This window comes from Molossus molossus, unplaced genomic scaffold (genome assembly GCF_014108415.1).
Source record: "Molossus molossus isolate mMolMol1 unplaced genomic scaffold, mMolMol1.p scaffold_m16_p_3, whole genome shotgun sequence".
NCBI classification, from domain to species: domain Eukaryota; kingdom Metazoa; phylum Chordata; class Mammalia; order Chiroptera; family Molossidae; genus Molossus; species Molossus molossus.
In genome coordinates this window covers 129,988,577-130,013,374 of record NW_023425366.1, presented here as the reverse complement: position 1 = coordinate 130,013,374, position 24,798 = coordinate 129,988,577, and the positions used below count along the sequence as shown (strand labels likewise).

The 24,798-nt window shown below is 40.8% G+C and overlaps 2 protein-coding genes across 2 annotated transcripts in view; one reads left to right on the top strand and one right to left on the bottom strand.

Moving 5' to 3' along the window:
* LOC118642275 (cytochrome b-c1 complex subunit 2, mitochondrial) overlaps window positions 1-5,661 on the top strand; it is a 31,834-nt gene extending 26,173 nt beyond the window's left edge. Inside the window, exons 12-14 of the mRNA XM_036279944.1 lie at window positions 1,300-1,376; window positions 4,042-4,195; window positions 5,404-5,661. Of these exons, the coding sequence (XP_036135837.1) occupies window positions 1,300-1,376; window positions 4,042-4,195; window positions 5,404-5,487 (315 nt within the window). The 3' untranslated portion in view covers window positions 5,488-5,661. The remainder of the gene's footprint in view (window positions 1-1,299; window positions 1,377-4,041; window positions 4,196-5,403) is intronic.
* Window positions 5,662-6,347: 686 nt separating this feature from the next.
* PDZD9 (PDZ domain containing 9) overlaps window positions 6,348-24,798 on the bottom strand; it is a 48,042-nt gene continuing 29,591 nt past the window's right edge. Inside the window, exons 4-6 of the mRNA XM_036279776.1 lie at window positions 11,449-11,638; window positions 6,627-7,008; window positions 6,348-6,395 (exon numbers count right to left, since the gene is read on the bottom strand). Of these exons, the coding sequence (XP_036135669.1) occupies window positions 6,633-7,008; window positions 11,449-11,638 (566 nt within the window). The 3' untranslated portion in view covers window positions 6,348-6,395; window positions 6,627-6,632. The remainder of the gene's footprint in view (window positions 6,396-6,626; window positions 7,009-11,448; window positions 11,639-24,798) is intronic.

Here is a 24,798-nt window from a genome sequence, read left to right as displayed (position 1 = left end):
TCATTTTCTCCTTTGTTTCTGTTGCCTTAGGTGATGTGTCAGTGAAAATTCTGCTGTGTATGATGTCTGAAATTTTGTTGCCTACAGTTTTTTCTAGGATTTTTATGGATTCATGAGTCACATTTAAGTGTTTTATCCATTTTGAGTTTATTCCTGTGTATGGTGTAAGTTGATGGTCTAGTTTCATGTTTTTGCATGTAGCTGTCCAATTTTCCCAACACCATTTATCAAAGAGGCTGTGTTTATGCTACTGTATGCTCTTGCCACCTTTGTCAAATATTAATTGAGCATATCGCCTTGGGTCCATTTCTGGGTTCCAACTGCTGAGCCAAACCGGCCAGGGCAGTAAATTGGTACAACCTTTTGGAAGGCAACATGGTTATATCTTTTTTGTGTGTGTGATACTTGCCCCTAACAGGAACCGAACCCGGGACTTTCTGGTCTGCAGACCAACGCTCAACCACTGAGCCAAATTGGCCAGGGCCCTCCACCACTTTTGTAAGAAGCTTTGCTACTCAAATACTATGATTTGTACATGCAGCCTTGACTGGTTTAACTCAGCAGTTGGCGCATTGGCCTGAGGATCAGAGAGTCCTGGGTTAAATTCCAGTCAAGGGCACGTACCTCGGTTGCCATTTGGACCCCAGCCCCGGTCAGGGTCATGCAGGAAGCAACCAGTCAGTGTGTCCCTTTCACGCTGATGTTTCTTCCTCTCTCTCTCTCTCTCTCTCTCTCTCTCTCTCTCTCTCTTCTTTTCCCTCTCCCTCTCTCTCCCACTTCCACTCTCTCTGAAGATAAGTGGAAAAATATCCTCAGTTGAGGATTTAAAAAAAAAAAAAGTTGTACAGCCCTGGCCAGTTTTGCTCAGCGGTTAGAGCATTGGCCTGCAGTCCAGTGAGACCTGGGTTTGGTTCCTGCTAAGGGCACATACCTCGGTTGCAGTTTGTCCCCGGCCCTGGTTGGGTCGTGCAGGAGGCAGTCACTGCATGTGTCCCTTTCACGTCGACGTTTCTCTCTTTCTTTCTTCCTCTCTCTCCCTCTCTCTCCTTCTCACTCTATCTGAACAAAAAATGGAAAAATGTCCTCGGGTGAGGGTAAAAAAAAAAGTTGTACAGACAGCTGCCTGATGATGGAACATTGGAAGGATAAGGAACACATGTGACTTATGAATCAAAATGGATACTGCTGTTTCTCTGGAACTAACCTCCCACTTGTGTTTTTGCCTTAGCGGGGCATTTGATTGCTGCAGAAGACTGTGGCACCGATCAGAGGTGACCAGCTTTTCATTGTCTGCCCTAGGTTATCAAGGCTGCCTACAACCAAGTAAAAGCCATTGCTCAGGGAAACCTTTCCAGTACAGATGTCCAGGCTGCCAAGTAAGTTTCAGAACTAGCGGTATGTTTTGTGTTCCAATTATTTGAAAATTATATTTTTATAGGTGTAACAATATTATAATATTTGCACAAAAGGATTGAAAGATATAGAAGAGTATTTAAAAGGAAAGGAAAATGTACCCATATCCTACTACGTAGAGATGTAATTAGTTTCTTGACCTATTTTATGCATTTTTAAACATAATTGCTAATATTGTATATATACTTAGATCCTACTTAACAGCGTGTTTATTGTAGAAATTTAAAAATTACAAACAAAAAAATCTTTCATTCCCAGTGATTTCTCTATTTATAACATGTTTCTATTCAGAGCTAAAAATTTGTCATAAACAACGTTAATTGGTGTATCAAAATATACTTAATGGACACTTTCTGCAGTTGGAAATTATAAACTATAAAAGATATTTGGGCCCAGTGTTGCCCAGTGGTTAGTCAGCCCACACACTGAAGGGTCAAGTGTTTGATTCCTGGTCAAGGATGTGTACTTGGGTTGCAGGTTTGATCCCCACATGCTGGTAGCAACCAATCAATATTTCTCTCTCTCTCTCTCTCTCTCTCTCTCTCTCGCTCTCGCTCTCGCCTTCCTCCCTCCTTCCCCCCCCTTTTCCTTTCGACCCGCCCTCCCTTCTACTCACTCTAAAAAATCAGTGGAAAAAATATCTTTGAGTGAACCCTGGCTGGTTTGGTTCAGGGGTTAGAGTGGACCGAAGGGTCACGGGTATGATTTCTGGTCAAGAGAATGTACCTAGGTTGCAGGTTCGATCCCCAACCCTGATCAGGGTTGTGTAGGAGGTAACCAATCAAAGTTTCTGTCTCATAAACCTACCTCTCTCTCTCCTCCTCTCTCCCTCTCTTCTACTCTATCTAAAAACCAATGGAGAAAGATCCTCAGATATATATCCTTGAGTAAGGATAAACAAAAAGTAAAATAAAAGACATCTTTAGGTTTAGAACATTTGTAGTTCATATTAATTTATTGGTATAGATTCTCAACTAGGTTAAGAATTGTAAACATAATGAAAGGCTCTGCTATAAAATATGTGTTTATATAATATTTTTGTTTTTATATTCAGAATACAATGTAAAAAGGTTGTACCAGTTTATAATCACCCCACCAGTATATGAATGCCTGTTCCACCATAGCCATTGGCAGTTTCTTTCTCTTTACTGAGGCGATAGAGCAGGGAAAGATGTCTAACTAAAGGTTGAAATACTCGTCTCCTGTTTGGTGAATTTGAGTCCCCACTGACTTCACTGAAAGTGCAGACGCATCCTGACTTGGCGATTCGGGATTCCCTCTGCCCTAGACAGACTCGGGCAGAGCTGGAATCAGGTTATGCATCTTCATAGAGCAGTTTAAAACATTTGACTTCGACTCCATCCATTTAGGACAATTCAGAATGTGAATCCTAAAACTCAAACTGTCTTCATGATCATAAGTGTTGCCCACACGCAAGTATGACCATGAATTACAACCTAAAGGGAGCAACCGATTGGTCCTTTCTGTTCCCATTTGTATTACTACTTTTGTCATGCTGAACACACTCAGAAATTGCCTCTTGAATAATGACAATACAGTTTATTAAGTACTGTATCCATGGAAGCAGGGTTAATAGGGTAGCACTCTGTGTGCTTGTACCAGAAACAAAACATGGTGTGAATCGAAACACTGGATCTACTGAAGAAAAATCTGTTTCAAATCTAATTTATTTAAGAAAATGTGTTTTAATAAGTGTAGCACTGTTTTTATAAGGTATGACAACATGTAGTAAATGGAATTTCAGGTATTGATGTCAGGTGTGTTTGTTTTTGCCATCTGGATGGAGTTGATACTTTTTCCTATAGGTTTCTTAATTTTCCTGTAGTGAGAGAGAAAGTGAGGTGTCATAGCTGAAGGGACAAAGTAATAATCTCTTGGTAAAATGTATTGCAGGTACTATCTCTCTTTTAATTAAGCTGACAATTTGGTAAAATTGCATATAATTGTAATTGTTTAAATGGAAGTCTTGCTACAGCATGCCAGAGGAGATTCTGTTTGTGAGTTCAGTAACGTTGGTGCTTATTGAACAACAGTTTCTCTCTGGGAGACTTATGAATTGGATTTTGTTTTATTTCAAATTGATGCTTTTGTGCCCAGGTTTAAGCTACTGAGACTTAGAAGCCCTCTACTGTCCCTACCCACCCCCCTCTCTATCACTTCCTACCCTCAAGGAGGCAAATCCAGGCACAGGAGTGGGACGGGGTGGGGGACAGCCACAGAATTAGCACACAGCATTCTGCCTAGTGGACAGTGAGAGCCCATATAGTTATTTTTATTTAATAGAAATGCCTAAAATTATCACCAAAATAATATCAAGAGGCAAAAGTTACTTCATTAATCAGAACTTTAAAATAGTTTTAACTAGGTCTGAGTTCTAGTCCAAAATCAAAAAGTAATCTGTTGGGTTTTTAATATAATCTTGTATTGACAACTTTCTGAATAATAATGTAAATAATAAAATAGTTGGTGAGCTGAAGAAATAGAAGGGAGGCCTTTAGCACTGCTAAATTTTCAAGCTATATATTTGAGGGTTTGGGAACATATTTATAAAATTGCCTTGCTCTATAAAACTGGCTCTGTCTTTGTTATATACCTTTAATTGGGCAGGAACAAGCTGAAAGCTGGGTACCTCATGTCAGTGGAGTCTTCCGAAGGTTTCCTGGATGAAGTTGGGTCTCAGGCTCTCATCGCTGGTTCGTACATGCCACCAACCACAGTTCTTGAGCAGATTGACTCAGTAGCTGATGCTGATGTCGTAAATGTAAGAAATGAAAACTTATGATTTAACATCAAATAACTTGACCTTAATGTTAGAATTTCAGAAGGCATGCATTAGCTTCCTTGGGCTGTCTGGTGCCTCTCTATCTGGTGTGGAGAGGGGGCTCATTACTATCAGATCTGCATACAGCGTCCTTGTCCACTCAGAGTTTATGAGTTTATGGGTCTTCCTCATTCAGCTAAATCCAGTAGGTTAAACCATATTCAATACTCAGAAGCCAAGAAGAATCAAGTATCAGCAATTTTATGATTCAAATAGTTAAGTTTGGTATTTTTTCTTTTCACTCCCAAGAAATAAACTTACCATCCTTCCCAATCCAGCAGCCTAAGACATTCTCCTGCTCTTGCTGTTAGTTTGTTTTCACATATATTACTGTTTCCTACAAGATGAGTTGTTCTGAGAGCAAGGCCTATGTCTTATACCTCCTCTTTGTATTCCCTATTATGCCTAACAAGTACATGAACTATAGAATAAATCCAAAGTTAGTCGGTTTTCCAGTCCTTTCTATATTAGAAGTGTTAGCTGCCCTTCCATTGTGGAAGTCTCAGCCATCTTCTCAACAACGGGTCTACCTGGGGGGATGGTAAAAAGAGTATATTCAAGGTAGTGACCCTGACATGGTTTCACTTGGCCCCAGAGTTTATTATATACTCTTCCCAGTGTCTGTCCTCAGCTGCCGCCATCAGCTGCCGCCACCATCGTCCTTTGCAGAATGGGGGCCTGAGATAACGTGAGGCAATGCTCATGGTATCACACTTAGCCTGAACCCCCACAAACACGAAGCCATGACACACAGAATACTAAGATGTAAAATCCAACTTTTAAGTTAGCAGTCAGTGTACTTTTGTTAACTCACACTATTTGCCATTGTAATACAGAAATAGGAAGGCACAACCCTGCCGTCTTCCACAACCTCAGTGAGCTCCCCTTGTCCCCTCCTAACAGCTGCCTTCACATGGAAAGCACCACACTTGCTCAGCCACACCTGTGACAGGGCGCTCCTAGGAACCGCTGAGCTTTTCCTCACCTGCAGCTCATTTCACAAGAGACTGTTGCAGAATTGCTGACTTAGAGTGTCCTGTCCATGAACTCTCAAAATAGCAGAAGTAGTAAGTTTAAGTACTGTGCTTGATGGGACACGTTCTTGTTTCTTCTAACTTTCTGTCTTTGTTTGTGTGTTTGTCTTAAAGGCTGCAAAGAAGTTTATTTCTGGCCAGAAGTCAATGGCAGCAAGTGGAAATTTGGGGCATACCCCTTTCGTTGATGAGCTGTAAACCTAAAACACATTGCAGGGAGAGCTGGACATTTTCTCAACCAGAGCAGCAAACACACAAAAGTCACGACGCATCTATAATTTAACATTTGCCTTGGTTTTCAATGAGGCGAAACATCTAAAGAAGTATAAATGCATTGTTCTCTGCTGACCTAAAGTCAATAAAACAGTTTAAGTGTTTTCTTGCATGTTTCCTAGTCAGTTAATCAATAAGTATTTATTATCTATAAACGTCTTTGTTTGAGATGCATAATAGCATGAGAAACTATTACAATTAAGCTGAGAAGCTATCAGTAAATATTCCCAGACTATGGTTGGTGGTGGTTTTTTAAGATAAAAGTAATTAAAATCTCTTCTTTTGGGTAAGAACAATTAAATGGTCTAGGTTTTACACCCTTTTTTGCCTTTTTGCAATAATTTTTAAGATTTTTTATTTTTAATTTTTTAGAGAGAGAAACAGATGGGCTGCTTCCTGCACACCTTCTATCAGGGATCAGCCCACAGCCCAGGCATGACCAGGAATCGAACCGGTGACCTCTCAGTGCTCGGGATGGCACCCAGCCAACCTAGCCTCACTGAACAGGGCACAGTAGAGTCTTTCTGAAAAACCTGAATTCCCTGCCAGTTGTCCCCGCTGCTTCGTTCTGTAGGTCTGCCTACTCTTCACTGTGCAGAACTTGGCTCCCCTCATCTTCTTCAGCAACTAGTGACCCAACATCCACAGTACAAGTAGGCAGAAAAGGAAAAAGTTCTATGAACAACTAGCCAAAAAACATTATTTCTTTTAAGTAGGCCACTGGAAGTTCGCAAAACGAGAGAAACTAAACATCCAAGTAACAATGTGGTTCTTACCTTAAAAAGTGAACTTCTGTGCTGTGCTCACACTCTGACACTGCATGACTGCGTCTTCTGAAAGACAGGACATTCTCAGAAGGGGGTCTCGGGGCTCTGAGTGGTGCTGCTGTTTCGACAATAAAATCTGTAAGGCCTGCTGTGACACTCGGAAGTCTTGGCGTAAAGGCTTCACGGCAGCTGGAGAGAATTGGTAAGTCTGCACGTACTCCTGTACACAGAAGTACACAGACAATGGGTGTTTTCCAGAGAAATGCCCCTGTGAGCTCAGATCTGCAGACTACTAACCAGTTTTTATGCAGGTTGATCCCTGTCCTTTTCGACGTGGGCGTAGTCTTCCAGCCAGAATGCGTCGGATGCCGAGGAGGAGGTGGAGCTGTCCTTGTCTTGCTTAACCATTGTCCAGTATGGGGAGGGGGATCTCACTTCTCTCTTGTAGTCTCTGTGAATCATGACGTCACAGTTGATGTCTGTTCCTACGCTGATAGTCTGGTTCTTCTTTTCATATTTATGCCATTCTCGGGAGATTGACATGGGTCTCCTTGCGGGATGATGCCTGGTGGACCATGGGGATTTATAATATTTAAGATTTTTATCTAAAACGACATCTTCCTTGTCATCAATGTTTGTGAAAGAGTCATCTTTTGCCTGCTCAGTTTTCTTTGTTGTGCTGGAAATAAAAGAATAGTGAATGAAAAGGATTTTTTTTAAAATCCTCACCCAAGGATAGTTTTCCATTGTTTTGTTGTTTTTTTTTAAAGAGTAGAAGGGAGGGAGGGAGAGAGAAACATTGATTGGTTGCCTCCCACACGTGCCCCAACCAGGCTGGGGATTGAACCTGCAATCCAGGTATGTGCCCTTGACTGGAAAGAGAACCCAAGACCCTTCTGTGCTCAGGCCAGTGCTCTAACCACTGAGCAAACCGTCAAGGGTGAAAAGGATTCTTGATGTCTTATCACTGGCTTTGACTCAGAAGAAAGGATACAATTTACACTTTAGCACTACCTTTTTGTGTTCTTGATATTTTTCCCTTTCTAAAAGCACCTTTAAGTTTGTTTCCATTCCTAAATGTAATTATTTCACACTACTTTTAAAACCTTTGCACAGAGTTTAGCCAAGGACTGATCTGGTTGGACTATCAGCAGGACTTAAAGGGTGGGTTAGTTTCACTCTACCCAGAATGACAGGTCAACCTGGCCATCTCCACAGAACTCTGTCTGTCCTCTGGTGTCCCGTGGGGTTGGCAGTAACAGAATGTCACCAGTTTCCAGGGGAGTCAGGAAATGGTGGGCCTCAAACACCTTTACCATGCTCATAATGGGTAATTTGGAGTCTTTTCTCCTGAGCATTATTCTTTGCCGTTCTATGGATTGACAACTGTGGATTCTTAGAATACCTTTCTACCCAGGTGTGTCTCTTCATCCACTATTCCACTTCTCCGTTGCTGTCCAAATGTTTTTAAGATTTTAAAATTTCGTTCTTTATTGATTTTAGAGGAGAGAGAGAAACATCGATGAGAGAGAACATTGATTGGCCACCTCCTGCATGCCCCCCACTGGGGATCAGGCCCACAACCTGGGCACGTGCCCTGACCGGGAATCAAACTGGTGACCTCTTGGTGCATGGGTCGACGCTCAACCACTGAGCCACACCGGCCGGGCATTAATATTTTTTGTAACTTGCCTCAACTAGTGGCTTTCATGATTGTTGAAACTTGGATGGAGTTTGCCCCCTAGCAGTCACGCCTCTCGAACCTTTCAGTCCTGCTCTGCCTACGCCTGCTGCTCCTTCCTGAACAAATGCTGTGCCCACCCCCATCCTGGTGCTGTCTAGCAGATTCAAAACTAGGTCCTTGTGATTATGAACCCCTGGGATGTTCTGTCCTGCTAAAAGGAAATGGGAAATAGGTTTCTTCCCCACTCTAACCCCCACCTGTCAGACCTGCTAGTTTATCACTAATATCCTTGGAGGTCTGCCTGTTTTACTTGTTCCCAAGAATTTGAACAGCTTTACCTAGTTTCTCTTTTCTAGTGATACGCAGTTAATACCGAGTCATTTTTACTGAGAGCCGCTAGTCTCAAACTGATTATCTCTGGTCCTTGATAGAGTACAGTGCAAGGAGATCTGGAAGACCTAAAGACTGGAATAATATGCCTTCAGACACGCCCAGGGCTTCCTAACCAGCACATGAACAGGAAAAAGAAGGTAGTATTTTTTTCAGGCTGCAAAGGGTATGCCATGTAACTTAGGTAAGCATAAAGGACAGGTGGTAGGGCCAGGTGCCTATTAAACTGGCATCAGATGATAAAACCCCAAGCCCACAGAGGTCAGGGTTGGCTGGAGGCAGGAGGCCTGCCCAGAGCTGTATATGAAGCATTCTCTCCGGTGTCCACACAGTGCCATCTGCTCCTAAAGAAGGTCATACCAACTCTGAAAGAAGCTCTTCCCCTCCTGCCCCTTCCCTGCCCCCTTCACACACATCGCTAAGCCGCCTTAGATACAAGCACTGCCTAAGAAAGGGAGTCCTGACTTTGTAGGGCTTACAGCCTCATACTTAAGTTGTGCTATTCTGTGTTTATCTTGTCTTTGTTTTTGAACAGTTAATCTGACATCCTTAGATTTTATTCTGAATCTCAAACTGATTAAAATGCTTAGTTAGAACATGGCTGTTATATAAGTAAATGGTGCGAGCTCAGGCTTAAGTGACACTCCCCAGTACAAGGCCACCAGCTCTGTGTGGCTGCTGAATTTAAACTGATTGAACTGAGTAAAATTCACAACTCCTCACTTGCAAATCCTCACATTTCAAGTGTTAAATAACTGCATGTGGCCGGTGGCTACAACATGCAAGGACACAGATACGAAACACTGCCCCCCAGCAGTTCTTAGTGGGTGTGGCTGCCCTAGAGACAAGCCGGTGCCACAGAGCCCTGTGACCCTGGCAGCTCACACACACTTCTTTCTGCTTCAATGACAAAAAGAATTGGCATGAGGACTGAGTGGTATAATCTTGTAATGTAAATAGTGCCCAGCACATAGTAAGCAGTGAGTGTCATTATCATTCATGATTTTTAATCAAATAGGACTTACTTGGTTACTGGGGGAATTCTTTTCCCCATTCTGTGCCTGACTGGATGGGGACATCTGCTCCCCACCTCTAGGCCATTGTCCCAGGGCAATGCCAGCCCAGCTTCTGACTTTTAAGGAGAAACCACAGATACAGATTCTTTCCATGAAATTTAGATTTGTAAATTTGGCGACTAATTCAAATGTTTTTTACTTTTAAAATTTGAAATACACAGAAAAATGGCAAAAGACCGTTTCAGGAAAAAAATATAAAACCTGGTAGTCACCACCCAGGTCAAGAAATGGAGTCCTGCTGATCGTCCCTGCACCCTCCTCTCTCCAGGTGACCGCTCTGCTGGCTTTCCTTTTAAATCCTCACCTGAGGACCGGTTCCCACTGACTTTATTTTATTATGTTTTACCTTTATTGTTGAAAATATTACAGATGTCCCCCCTTTTTCCCCCATTGATTTTAGAGAGGAATGAAAAGAGAAACATCAATCAGTTGGTTGCCTCTTGTGCGTGCCCCCACCAAGGATCAAATCTGCAACCTTTTGGACAATGCTCCAGTCACCTGAGCAATCCAGCCAGGGCTCTTCTGGCTTTCTGAGACTCAGTGAAGACAAGCAGAGCACATATGTGAGCCGTATCAGTCCCTCGAGACACAAGTTGGGACCTCTGAAGTCATGTCTGCAATCTGGGCCAGTTTCGTCTTAGTGAGTCCCCAGCCAGGCTTCTTTGAGCCCATCTCGATAAGCACAGGGGCAGGGCTGCAGCAACAGGCTCGGGACCTGTCAGGATGACAGGACCACTGCTACAGAACTTTCTCACGTGTCCAGCCCTCAGAAGGTCCCTGGTTCTTCTGTGGTAACAAGCTCTCAGATTACGGGATCTGCCTGTTTCAAAGCTGGATTTCAACTTCCAGTCACTGAATAACTGAGTCCTCAGTCATGTAACAGTCCTGTGGTAGGTTTAGCACAACAGGACAGATTTGTCCCTGCCTTCATAGAATTAGTGTTCTCCCAGGGTAACATGGTAAACAACTGGCTATACGGATTATTTCATTGAAATTGGGATCAACGCTGTGAGTAGAGACACAGGGTACTATGAGGGACATACAACAGGGTCCTAAGTATGTTGCAAATAGAAGAGCCTAAGCAAAGGCCCCGTGGCAAAGAACAGCATAAGGTACAAGAGCTGAGAGCCAAACTGGATGACGGAGGGAGCAGTGTGAGATGAGGCTAGAGGGGTACACAGACACCAGCCAAATCACTGGAGCCAATGTAAAGATTTGGGCATTTCTTCTGAGAACAGAGGAAGGGTTTGTTTGTTTGTTTTTCAATCCTCACTCAAGGATACTTTTTCATTGCTTATTTTTAGATAGAGTGGAAGGGAGGGAGGGACGGAGGGAAGGAAACATCGTTGTGAAAGAGAAATGCCGAATTGGTTGCCTCCCACACGACTCCAACCAGGGCCAGGGACCTAACCTGCAACCTAGGTTCGTGCCCTTGACTGGGAATTGAACCCGCGGCCCTTCGATCTGAGGGCCAGTGCTCTAACCACTGAGTCAAACTGGCCAGGGCAAGAGGAAGGTCTTAAAGATTGTAAGGCATATTATGATCCAATTTGCCTTGTAAAGGGATCATTCTGTGTGGAGAATAAATGGGGGACAGGAGTATGTGTGGGGAGACAAAAGTGTGGCTTTGATTGGGGTGAAGGTAGTGGCCAGAGAGCAGTGGAAAAATGTGGGCTGACTTTGGAAAGGGGACATTTTGCATGGATGTTTGGAGGCAGAGTTCCCACCAGATGATTTATTCTTCTTCACTAACTCCAGGTTCAAAGCTCTTGCCTCTCATTCTCCCTGATGTTCCTGCAGACTGTTTTTTTCCAAAAGGGTCTAGAAACTCGGGACATGGTCTGGCAGTGTCACCAATCATCCTACCACGGTCCATGTGACTGTTTTCACATGGAACCAAGACCCTAGGCTTCACAGACCTTGGAGAATTCTGAGGTATAACAGAAATTTCGGAGAATGAACTACTTACCACGTTACTGGGAATTTTGTCTCAGGGATTAAATCATATATGTCTTGCCATTCTTGAGGTATGTCGACAAAATTCCGGTAAACCTTGATTTGCAGCACTGTTCCTATGGTGATATGTTGCAAAAGCTTTAGAAATTCCCGCAAAGTGTACCCTAACACATTGGTATAGCCAACACTGATCAGAACGTCACCTGAAGAGGGAAAAAAGTAGCAGCAAAATTAAGATTGTGGTTGAAAGGGAACATTCCATTTCTGGTTTTACTGTGAGGTATTTCATTTGTGGAGTCATATTGCTGGTTCATTTTGAACCAAAACCAAGCTTCAGTACGTATATATTTATTTTATTTATTTATTTATTTATTTATTTATTTATTTATTTATTTATTTTTGTTTTTTATTATTCCTCACCCAAAGATATTTTTTTCCATGGAGTGGAAGGGAAGGAGGGAGGGAGAGAGTAGAAGAGAGAGATTGATGTGAGAGAGACACATGGATTGGTTGCCTCCCACTCTCACCCCGACCAGGACTGGAGATCAAACCTGCAACCCAGGGATGTGCACGTTGATGGGAGCTCCTGACTCTTCAGTATGCAGGCCGACTCTAACCACTTAACCACACCAGCCAGGACAGTCTTTTTTAACAAAAATTACCACCTCCATGACATAAGTGTTCTTCGCATAATAATGAACACATGCAAGATGTTTCTTACAGCAGTACAATGGTAGATATTACTTCATTTTCACAACATTTCTGAGCTCCTTAGTGTGACAGAGGTTACACCATCTATAATTGAAGTATCCTTTAGGACTCTAAACACGTTTCAAATAAAAGAATGACTATTCGAAATGGACAAATTTCTAGAAACACACAGTCTCCCAAAACTGAACCAGGAAGAGAAGGAAACATGAACAGACTGATAACAACTAAAAAAACTGAAGATGTATTCAAGACTCTCCCAGCAAACAAAAGTCCAGGCCCAGACAGTTTCACGAGGGAGTTTTACTGAACATTCAAAGAAGAACTGACAACCATTCTCCTCAAACTATTTCAAAAAATTCAAGAAGAAGGAAGACTTCTGAACCTGTTTTATGAGGCTAGCATAATTCTAATTCCAAAACCAGATAAAGACACTACAAAGAAAGAAAACTACAGGCCAATATCCCTGATGAACACAGACACCAAAATTCTTAACAAAATAACAAATCGTATCCAGCAATACATTAAAAAAATTATTCACCATGACCAAGTGGGATTCATCCCAGGGATGCAAGGCTGGTACAATATTCACAAATCAATAAATGTGATACACCACATAAACAAAATGAAAGATTAAAACCTCATGACCATATCAATAGATGCTTACAAAGCATTCAACAAAATCCAGCTCCCATTTTTTATAAAAATGCTGAGCAATGTGGAAATTGAGGGATCATATCTTGACATAATAAAGGCCATATATGGAAAACCTACAGCCAACATCATACTTAATGGGCAAAAACTGAAAGCATTTCCCTTAAGAATAGGAACAAAGCAAGGATGCCCACTTTTGCCACTCTTATTTAACATAGTACTGAAAGACTTACCCACAGCAATCAGACACAAAGGAAAAATAAAAGGAATCCAAATTGGAAAGGAGACAGTGAAACAGTCATTACTCGCAGACGACATGATATTATACATAGAAGATTCCATACTAAAGATTCTATACATACTAAAGATTCCATCAAAAATCTGCTAGATTTAATAAATGAATTTGGCAAGGTAGTATAATACAAAATTAACATCAAGGTATTGACAGCATTTTTATACACCTATAATGAATTCACAGAAAGAGAAACTAAAAAAAAAAGTACAAATCACACTTAACCATTGTGACAAAAAAAAATTAAGAGACCTATGAATAAACTTAACCAAAGAAATACAGGACCTATTTGCAGAAAACTACAGGACATTGAAAAAAAAAATAGAGGAAGATATAAAAAAGTAGATGCACATAATTTGTTCATGGATTGGAAGGATTAACATTAAAATGTCCATACTACCCAAAGCAATCTATAAACTCAATGTAACCCCCATCAAAATACCAATGACATACTTCACAAAATTAGAACGAATACTTCAAAAGTTCATGTGGAACCAAAAAAGACCCCAAACAGCCACAGCAATCTTGAAAAAGGACAAAATAGGTGGGATCACAATACCGGATATCAAGTTATACTACAAAGCCACTGTAATCAAAACAGCCTGGTACTGGCACAAGAACAAGCATATAGATCAATGGAACAGAACAGAGAACCGGGAAATTGACCCAAGACATTATGCTCAATTAATATTTGACAAAGGTAGCAAGAACATACAATGGAGTAAAGATAGCCTCTTTCAGATATGGTGCTGGGAAAATTGGACAGCTACAGGCAAAAGAAAATGAAACTAGACCATCAACTTACACCATACACAAGAATAAACTCAAAATAGATAAATGACTTAAATGTGACTCATGAATCCATAAAAATCTTAGAAGAAAATGTAGGCAACAAAATTTCACACATTATACACAACAGAATTTTCACTGATCCATCACCTAAGGCAAGAGAAACAAAGAAAAAATGAACATATGGGACTTCATCAAACTAAAAAGCTTCTGCACAACAAAAGAACCATCAAAATGGAAAGGGAACCCACTATATGGGAGAACATAATTGCCAATGATACATCAGATAAGGGGTTAATTTCCAAAATTTATAGAGTGCTCATACAGCTCAACAAAAGAAAGACGAACCAAATTAAAAAATGGGCAAAGGGAATTCCGGTCACGATGGCAGAGTAGGTAAACACAGTATCGCATCCACCCACAACCACACCAAGTTACAACTAAACTGAAGAACAACCATCACTCAAAGCCCCCTGAAATCAAGCTAAATAGAAGTCCTACAACTACAAAATTAAAGAAGCAGCCACATCAAAACTGGTAGGAGGGGCGGAGGCAGACGGGCTGGTCCCACACCCACATGTGGTGGATAAAAATCAGGACACCTCAGCTGAGAAGGTCCTCCCTGAGGACTAAGGGATCCCTGTCTCACACAAGGCGCCCAGCTCAGGGTTCCATTGCCAGGAAGAGAAGTCCCCATAACTTCTGGCTGGAAAAACCAGTAGGAACTGAGGCTCAGGGAGGCTGAGGCAGCTGGAGCTCCAGACAGCTTCTCTAAAAGAGCCCGTACTTGAACTTACTTGGACTTGCTCCCTCTAAGCTCAGAGGGGAAGCAGCTTGAGGGGCACCAGAGACATACAGGGAAGAACTGGGCTGTTTGGCATTGGAGAGGGTTGGACAGATATGCTCTCAGAGGCCTTTGTTCCTTTGGTGAGCCCTTCCCTGGGGCGGCAGACAGCCGCCATACCTGGGACTCCAGCAACTTGGGTCACACTATTTGCCCCGCCCTGGTGATTTCCTGAAGCGCCCCCCCCCCCCAACTTCCAGGCCCACCCAAGCTGTTGCCGGTTGCTTTACCATAGGATTGGCGTGTCTTAGATCCTGCTTCAGGTTTTTCTAAATTCTTTCAAATAGTCAGCATCTAGTCTCAGCTAGCCCCATACCTCTTGTTAAGTAATACATAGAAACAAACACAGGGAGGCAGCCAAAATGAGGAGACAAAGAAAGAGGTCTCAAATGAAAGAACAGAACAAAACTTCAGGAAAAGAACTAAGCGAAATGGAAATAAGCAACCCAACAGATGCTAAGTTCCAAAACACTGCTTATCAGGATACTCAATGAACTTAGTGAGAACCTCAGCAAGCTTAGTGACTGTCTCAAGGGCATAAAAAGGACCAGTCAGAAATGAAGGATGCACAGTCAGAAATAAAGGAGGCACTAACTGAAATAAATGATTTGCAGCGATTCAGTAGTAGAGTAGGTAAAGCCAAGAAGCAAACCATCGATTTGTAAAGTAAGGAAGCAAAAAAAAAACAACAAAAAAAAACAGAACAACAAAAATCCAAAAATATGAGGTAGTGTAAGGGTCTCTAGGACATCGTCAAGCATGCCAACATTCATATTGTGGGGGTGCCAGAAGGAGAAGAGAGAGAACAAGACATCAAAACGTATTTGAAACAATAATGGCGGAAAACGTCCCTAACTTGGTGAAGGCAACAAACATACAAGGCCCGTAAGCACAGAAAGTCCCAAACATCCCCGCCAGTTTGGCTCAGCAGTTAGAGCATCAGCCTGCGGTCCGGGCTTGGTTCCTGCCAAGGGCATGTACCTCGTTGCAGTTTGTCCCCAGCCCTGGTTGGGTCGTGCGTGTGGCAGCTACTCGATGTGTCCCTTTCATGTTGTTGTCTCTCTCTTCCTCTCTCTCCTTCCCGCTCTATCTGAACAAAACATGAAAAAATGTCCTCAGGTGAGGATTAAAAAAAAAAGTCCCAAACAAGATAAACTGCACGAGGGCCACACCAAGACACATCATCATCACAATCAAAAAGGTTCAAAACAAAGAGAGAATCTTAAAAGCAGCAAGAGAAAAGCAGTTATTACCTACAAGGGAGTTCCCATAAGACTGTCAGATGATTTCTCAAAAAAAACTTTGCAGGCTAGAAGGGAGTGGCAAGAAATATTCAGAGTGATGAAAAGCAAGAACCTACAACCAAGATCACTCTACCCTGCAAAGCTGTCATTTAGAATTGGTTTCCACATAAAGAGTTTCCCAGGCAAGGAAAAGCTAGAGGAGTTCATCACCACCAAACCATTATTATATGAAATGTTGAAGGGTCTTCTTGAAGAAAAAGATTTAAAAAAATATGAACAAACAAAATGGCAATGAATATATATCTATTGACAATTAGATCTACAAACAAAATGAGCAAGCAGAACAGAAACATTCTCATAGAAACAGAGAACATTTTGTTGGTTGCCAGATGGGAGGGGGGTTGGGAAAATGGGTGTAAAAGGTGAAGGGATTAAGAAGTACAAATTGGTTGCTAGACTGACAAACCTTAAAGGGAAAGGGAGAAAGGGGGTGGGAAGAATTAAACCAAAGAACTTATATGCATAACCAATGGACACAGACAACATTGTGGGGAAAGGCAGGAGGGGGGCAGGAGCGGGGAGGAGGAGGTCAATGAGGGAAAAATGAGGAACATCTCTAATACATTTAACAATAAAGATAAGTTCAAAAAAAAAAATGGGCAGAGGACCTAAATAGACACCTCTCCGAAAAGGACATGCAATGGCCAAAAGACATATGAAGAAATGCTCAATGTCACTAATCATCAAAGAGATGCAAATTAAAACAACAATGAGGTATCACCTCACATCTGTCAGAATGGCCACCATCAACAAATCATCAAACAACAAATGTTGGCGAGGGTGTGGAGAAAAGGGGACTCTAGTACACTGCTGATGGGAATGCAGACTGGTGCAGCCACTATGGCAAACAATATGGCGTTACCTCAAAAAATTAAAAATTGAACTGCCATTTGACCCAGTGATCCCACTCCTAGGAATATATCCTAGGAAGTCTGAAACACCAATCAGAAAAAAATATATGTACCTCAATATTCATAGCAGCACTATTTATAATTGCTAAGATCTGGAAACAACCCAAGTGTCCATCAATAGATGAGTGGATAAAAAAAAAAGCTGTGGTATATATACACAATGGAATACCATGCAGCTGTAAGTAAGAAAGATATTTTATCCTTTGAGATGACATGGAGGGACTTCAAGAGTATTTTTCTAAGTGAAATAAGCCAATCAGACCAATACCACATGATTTCACTTATTTGTGGAATATAATGAACAAGGTGGGCTGATGAATGAAATAGATCCAGAGACATAGAAAGGAATATGGCTCAGACTGACAAACCTCAGAGGAAGAGGGTGGGGGGAATAAATGAGATGAGCCAAAGAACTTATATGCATGTATAAATAACCAATGGACAGACAACAATGCTCGGGTGGGTGGTTGATGGGCAGGAGGGTGTCCCGGGGGGGAGGAGAAACATCTGTAATAAAAATAAATTAATAAAATTGGGGGGGGGATGAATGGCTATTACTCTGAAAGAAAAAGCCACTTACACTGAGTGATGAATAAACTGCCCTGCCTGCCTGGCAATTCCAGTTCCCTCCACAAAAGTTGACCATATTGAACATCAAGCCTTTTATTTAATTTTCTGGCCTTGTACAAAATTGGTTGAGCAAATACTTTTGCATGAAACACTGGGCAATTAGCATCTTAATTAAGCTTAATATGTGTATACAGAGAATATGTTGGTTCAAAGGAGTTTGACAGCTCAGTCCCCTACTTATTGCAGTGCTGGATGAGGAAGAAAGTGTGATGGTCAGCCCTGGAGCTTCTGAGTCCCCAGCAGGTGGGAAGAGAACCACATCTTGGCAGCAAGCCCCTGGACCCCCAAATTGGATGCTAAAAAGACCAATTATTCATTTTCACCCACCCCCTACCACCAGCAGCTAGAACTTGGACATGTAAACTAGATTCAACCACTGGCCATTCCTACCTGGGCCACCGAGCCTGGAGCAAGAGATTCAGAGGGGTGGAAAGAGCATACCTGCTTTCCAGGAGTATTGTACATGGCTGTGTACTCTTGCCTCTCACTGTTTTTCAAGCTTCGTTCTCCAGCCTTTCTGGAAATTCTGCCAGAGTTGATATTCTGAATTCAATGCCTTAATGAAACTGTTCTGCTGCTTGCAGAACCTGATTGCTACAAGGGTACTCAGCAAGAGAAGAAGAAATACAGAGAAACTGCTTTTCAAGAACAGATTCACATGGCTAAAATCTTAGTCTTCAGATCTAATGAGCACTAACATTCTGTCAAATGGTAATGGGGACTTTATAACTAACATCAGATGAAATGACTCCAGTGAAGTCCCAAAGGATGTGTCCACCTCTCTGTGAGTGGGAAGCAGTGAACTCTCAATAGAGAGATATGATCCCTCTATTCCCACACTGCTGAGTGTTTTTTATCAAAACTGGAGACTGTATTTTGTCAAATGCTTTTTCAGCATCTATTGATATGATCATATAGTTTTTATCTTTCATTTTGTTTATGTGGTGTATCACATTTATTGATTTGTGAATATTGTACCAGCCTTGCATCCCTGGGATGAATCCCACTTGGTCATGGTGAATAATTTTTTTAATATATTGCTGGATCCAATTTGCTAACATTTTGTTAAGGATTTTAGCATTTATGTTTATCAGGGATATTGGCCTGTAGTTTTCTTTCTTTGTAGTCTTTTTCTGGTTTTGGAATTTGAATTATGCTGGCCCCATAAAATGAGTTTGTAAGTCTCCCATCTTTAAGAATTTTTAAAAATAGTTTGAGGAGAGTGGGTGTTAGTTCTTTGAATATTCTGTAAAACTCCCCCATGAAGCTGTCCAGGCCTGGGCTTTTGTTTGCTGGGTGAGTCTTGAATACATCTTCAATTTTCTTAGTTGTTATTGGTCTGTTCAAGTTTTCTATCTCTTCCTGGTTCAGTTTTGGGAGACTATATGTTTCTATAACTTTGTCCATTTCACCTAGATGGCGTTCTGTGTCTGTAGTTATCGACTTCATTTTGAGGGCTATTTTACTGTGCCCTGGCCAGTTTGGATTAGCGGTTAGAGCATCAGCCTGCGGATTGGAGAGTCCTGGGTTCGGTTCCCGCTAAGGGCATGTACCTTGGTTGCAGTTTGCCCCTGGCCCCAGTTGGGGTCATGTGGGTGGCAACCACTCCATGTGTCTCATTCACATTGATCACATTGATGTTTCTCCCTCTCTCTTCCTCCTTCTTTCCCTCCTGCTCTATCTGAAGATAAATGCACAAATGTCCTCCAGTGAGGATGTAAAAAAAAAATTTTTCTATTTTATCTGCTATCAGTATTGCTACCCCAGCTATTGTATCCTTTCTGTTTGCTTAGAAGCTTTTTTTCCCATCCCTTTACTTTCAACCTATGAGAGTCTTCTGTTGTGAGGTGGGTCTCTTGTAAACAAACATATATATATATATATATATATATCTTGCTTTCTTTTTTTAATTTTTAATGTTTTTTATTAATTTTTGTTACAGATGTTTCTCCTGTTTTCCCCACTCATTGCCCCCTCCCCTTCCATCCCTGCCCTGTCCCCAGCTTTGTTGTTCATGCCCATTGTTCATGCATACATGCATATAAGTTATCTGGTTTATCTCTCCCCCACCACCCCCTCTTCTGGGGATTGTCAGTCTATACCCCACTTCCACGTCTCTGGGACTACCCCATTCCTCAGAATGTTATATTCATTATAGTCCACAAATAAGTGAGATCATATGATACTTCTCTTTCTCTGCTTGGCTTGTTTCACTTAGGATGATATTTTCCAGGTCCCTACATGTAGTATCAAAGGATAAGAGATCTTTCTTTCTTACAGCTGCATAGTACTCCATTGTGTATATGTACCACAGCGGTTTTATCCATTCGTCTACTGATGGAGACTTGGGCTGTTTCCAGATCTTAGCTATTGTAAATAGTGCTGCTACAAACATGGGGGTACATATATTCTTTCTGATTGGTGTTTCAGGCTTCTTAGGGTATATTCCTAGAAGTGGGATCACTGGATCAAAAGAAAGTTCAATTTTTAATTTTTTGAGGTAACACCATATTGTTTTCCATTGTGGCTGCACCAGTCTGCATTCCCACCAGCAGTGTACTAGAGTCCCATTTTCTCCACACCCTCGCCAACACTTGTTTGATGATTTGTTGATGGCTGCCATTCTGACAGGCGTGAGGTGATACCTCATTGTTGTTTTGATTTGCATCTCTCTGATGATTAGTGATGATGAACATTTCTTCATATGTCTCTTAGCCATTTGTATGTCCTGTTTGGAGAGGTGTCTATTAAGTTCCTCTGCCGATTTTTTAATTGGGTTCTTTGTCTTTCTTCTGTGGAGTTGTATGAGCACTCTATATATATTGGAAATTAACCCCTTATTTGATATATCATTGGCAATTATGCTCTCCAATACAGTGGGTAGCCTTTCCGTTCTGATGATTGTATCTTTTGCTGTGCAGAAGCTTTTGAGTTTGATGTAGTTCCATGTGTTCATATTCTCCTTTGTTTCTGTTGCCTTAGGTGATGTGTCAGTGAAAATTCTGCTTCATATGATGTCTGAAATTTTTTTACCTACAGTTTCTTCTAGGATTTTTATAGATTCATGAGTCACATTTAAGTCTTTTATCCATTTTGAGTTTATTCTTGTGTATGGTGTAAGTTGATGGTCTACTTTCATTTTTCTGCATGTAGCTGTCCAATTTTCCCAACAGCATTTATTAAAGAGGCTGTCTTTACTCCACTGTATGCTCTTGCCACCTTTGTCAAATATTAATTGAACATATAGCCTTGGGTCCATTTCTGGGTTCTCTATTCTGTTCCACTGGTCTATATGCCTGTTCTTGTGCCAGTACCAGGCTGTTTTGATTACAGTGGCTTTGTAGTATAACCTGAAATCTGGTAATGTGATCCCTCCAACGTTATTCTTCTTTTTCAAGATTGCTGTGGCTATTCGAGGTCTTTTTTGGTTCCATATGAACTTTTGAAGTACTTGTTCTCATTCTGTGAAGTATGCCGTTGGTATTTTGATGGGAATTGCATTGAATCAATAGATTGCTTTGGGTAATATGGACATTTTAATGATGTTAATTCTTCCAATTCATGAAGAGGGTATTTGCTTCCACTTTTTTATATCTTCCTCTATTTCTTTTTTCATTGACCTGTAGTTTTCTGCAAATAGGTCCTTTACTTCTTAGGTTAAGTTTATTCCTAGGTATCTTAATTTTTTTGGCCACAATGGTAAATGGGATTGTTTTCTTAGTTTCTCTTTTTGTGAGTTCATCACTGGTGTATAAGAATGCCATCGATTTCTTGACGTTAATGTTGTATTCTGGTACTTTTCCAAATTCATTTATTAAGTCTAGTAAATTTTTGATGGAGTCTTTGGGGTTTTCTACTTATAGTATCATGTCATCTGCAAATAATGACAGTTTCATGTCCTCCTTTCAAATTTGGATCCCTTTTATTTTTTCTTCCTGTCTGATTGCTGTGGCTAAGACTTCCAGTACTATGTTAAATAGGAGTGGCGAAAGTGAGCATCCTTGCCTTGTTCCTGTTCTTAAGGGAAATGCTTTTAGTTTCTGCCCATTGAGTATGAGGTTGGCTGTATGTCTTTCATATATGGCCTTTATTATGTCTAGATATGATCCCTCTATTCCCACATTGCTGAGCGTTTTTATCAGAAATGGATGCTGGATTTTGTCAAAGGCTTTTTCAGCATCTATTGGTATGATCATGTCATTTTTATTCTTCATTTTATTTCTATGGTGTATCACGTTTATTGATTTGCAAATATTGTACCAGCCTTGCGTCTGAGGGATGAATCCCACTTGGTCATGGCGGATAATTTTTTTGATGTATTGCTGGATCTGATTTGCTAGTACTTTGTTTAGAATTTTGGCATCTATGTTCATCAGGGATATTGGCTTGTAGTTTTCTTTCTTTGTAGAGTTTTTTTCTGGTTTTGGAATTAGAATTATGCTGGCTTCATAAAACGAGTTTGGAAGTCTTCTTTCTTCTTGAATTTTTTGAAATAGTTTGAGGAGAATGGGTATTAGTTCTTCTTTGAATGTTCGGTAAAACTCCCCCGTGAAGCCATCCGGGTCTGGGCTTTGGCTTGCTGGGAGAGTCTTGATTACATCTTCAATTTCTTCTGTTGTTATTGGTCTGTTCAAGTTTTCTATCTCTTCCTGGTCCAGTTTTCGGAGACTATGTGTTTCTAGAAATTTGTCCATTTCGCTTAGATTGTCGAATTTGTTGCCATATAATTCTTCATAGTACTTGTTAACGATCTTTTGTATTTCTGTGGTGTCAGTTAGTATTTCTCCTCGTTCATTTCTGATTTTGTGTATTTGCATTCTCCCCCTTTGTTTTATGGTGAGTCTAACTAAGGGTCCATCAATCTTGTTTATCTTTTCAAAGACCCAGCTCTTTGTTTCATTGATCCTTTGAATTGTTTTTTTGGTCTCCATGTCATTTATTTCTGCTCTGATCTTTACTATTTCCTTCCTTCTACTTGCTCTGGGGTTTTCTTTTGTTGACTTTCTAGTTCTTTAAGTGTGAGGTGAGATAGTCTATTAGAATTTTTTCTTGCTTCTTGAGGTAGGCCTGTCCTGCTATGAACTTCCCTCTCAGAACTGCTTTTGCTGCATACCCTAGATTTTGTGTTGTTGTGTGTTCATTTTCATTGGTTTCCAGGAACTTTTTAATTTTTTTCTTGCTCTCCATGCTAACCCATTCATTGTTCAATAACATCCTATTTAGTGTTCATGTTTTCAAATGTCTTTGCATGTTCTTATTGCAGTTGTTTTCTAGTTTTATGCCATTGTGATCTGAGAAGATGCCTGATATGATTTCAGTCTTTTTGAACTTGTAGAGACTTAGTTTGTGTCCTAACATGAGGTCTGTCTTTGAGAATGTCCCACGTGCACTTGAGAAGAATGTGAATTCTGCAGTTTTGGCGTGTAATTATCTGTTGATATCTATTAAATCCATTTGATCTAGTGCTTCATTTAGAGTCTGGTTTCTTGTTAATTTTCTGTCTAGAAGATCTATCTGGTGATGTCTGCGCAGTGTTGATGTCCCCTGCTATGATTGTATTATTGTCAATTTCTTCTTTGAAGTCCTCCAAAAGATTTTTAATATTTTTTGGTGCTCCTATATTGGGTGCATATATGTTTACCAAGGTTATATCTTCCTGTTGGATAGATCCTTTCAATATTATGTAGTGGCCTTCTCTCTAGTTATGGTCTTCATTTTGATATCTACTTTATCAGATAAGAGTATTGCTACCTCAGCTTTTCTTTGTTTTCTTTTGCTTGAAAAAAAATTTTTCCATCCTTTCACTTTCAACCTATGTCTTTTGTTGTGAGATGGGTCTCTTGTAAACAACATATATGTGAGTCATGCCTTGTTATCCAGACAGCTACTCTGTGTCTTTTTATCGGAGCATTCAAACTATTCACATTTAAGGTGATAATTGATAAGTACTTATGTATTGCCATTTTTGTTTAGTGTGGGTCTACTTTTCTTCCTGTTTCTTCTATTAATTAGAGCAGTCCTTTTAGCATATCTTGCAGTGCTGGTTTGGTGTTAATATATTCCCTTAGCATTTTTTTTTTTGGTCCAAAAATCTCCTTATTTGACCTTCTATCTTGAATAATAGCCTTGCTGGATAGAGTAGTCCTGGATTCAATCTTTGTTTTTCATCATCTTGATTACTTCATGCCACTCCCTTCTGGCCTGTAGTGTTTCTGTTGAGAAGTCAGCTGAGAGCCTTATGGGGTTTCCTTTGTAGGTAACCTGTTGCTTATCTCTTGGTTCCTTGAGGATTCTCTTTTTGTCTTTAGTTTATGGCACTTTAATTACTATGTGTCTTGGTGTGGGCCTGTTTGGGTTCTTGTTGCCTGGGGCTCGCTGTGCTTCTTGAACTTGAATGCCTTCTTCCTTCACCAAGTTAGGAAAGTTTTCTGTTCTATTTCTTCAATTTATTCTCTAACCCTTGCCCATTTTCTTCCTCTTCAGGGACTCCTATGATGTGAATGTTATTGTGTTTCCAGTTGTCCCACAGTCTCTTAAGTATCTTCCTGTTTTTTAATTGTTTTTTCCTTTTGGTTTTCTTATTGCTTAATTTTTCTTACCCTGTCTTCTAATTCACTGATCTGGTCCTCCGCTTCCTCTACTCTGCTGTTTAGACCTTCCAATGTGTTCTTTATTTCTGATATGTCATTCTTCATTTCTTCTTGGTGGTTTTTAATTTCCAACTGGTTGGTTTTCAATGTTTCTATATCTTTTCTCATGGTGCTTATGTCCTTACTCATGCTGTTGAGCTTCCTCAAGATCAAGGCTCTGTACTCTACCTTTGATAATTTGCTTAGCTGCATTTCATTGATCTCAATCTTTGATAGACTTCTCTTGTTCTTTCATTTGGGATTTGTTTCTTTGTTTCACCATTTTGGCTATCTTCGTGGGTTGGATCCTGCCAAATTTTCCCTGTGGGTGTTGGTGGTCTGCTCTTTGTGGCTCCCTCTACTGGGTTTGGATAAATCTCATTGGGCCCACATTAGACACCACTGTCAAGTCTTACTTTCCCAGTTAGATTTGAAAACCCAGGAAAGGTTCATTTATCCTCTAGCTTTTTCCTGGAAGCTAGTAATCTCAGTTACTCAGTGCCTTGGAATGTAGCCCCGGTGTTCTGCCTAAGAGGATTTCCGGATGGGATAGATGCTGGTTGTTAATGAGCCTCTGTTTGTATTTCTTTGCCTAACTTGGG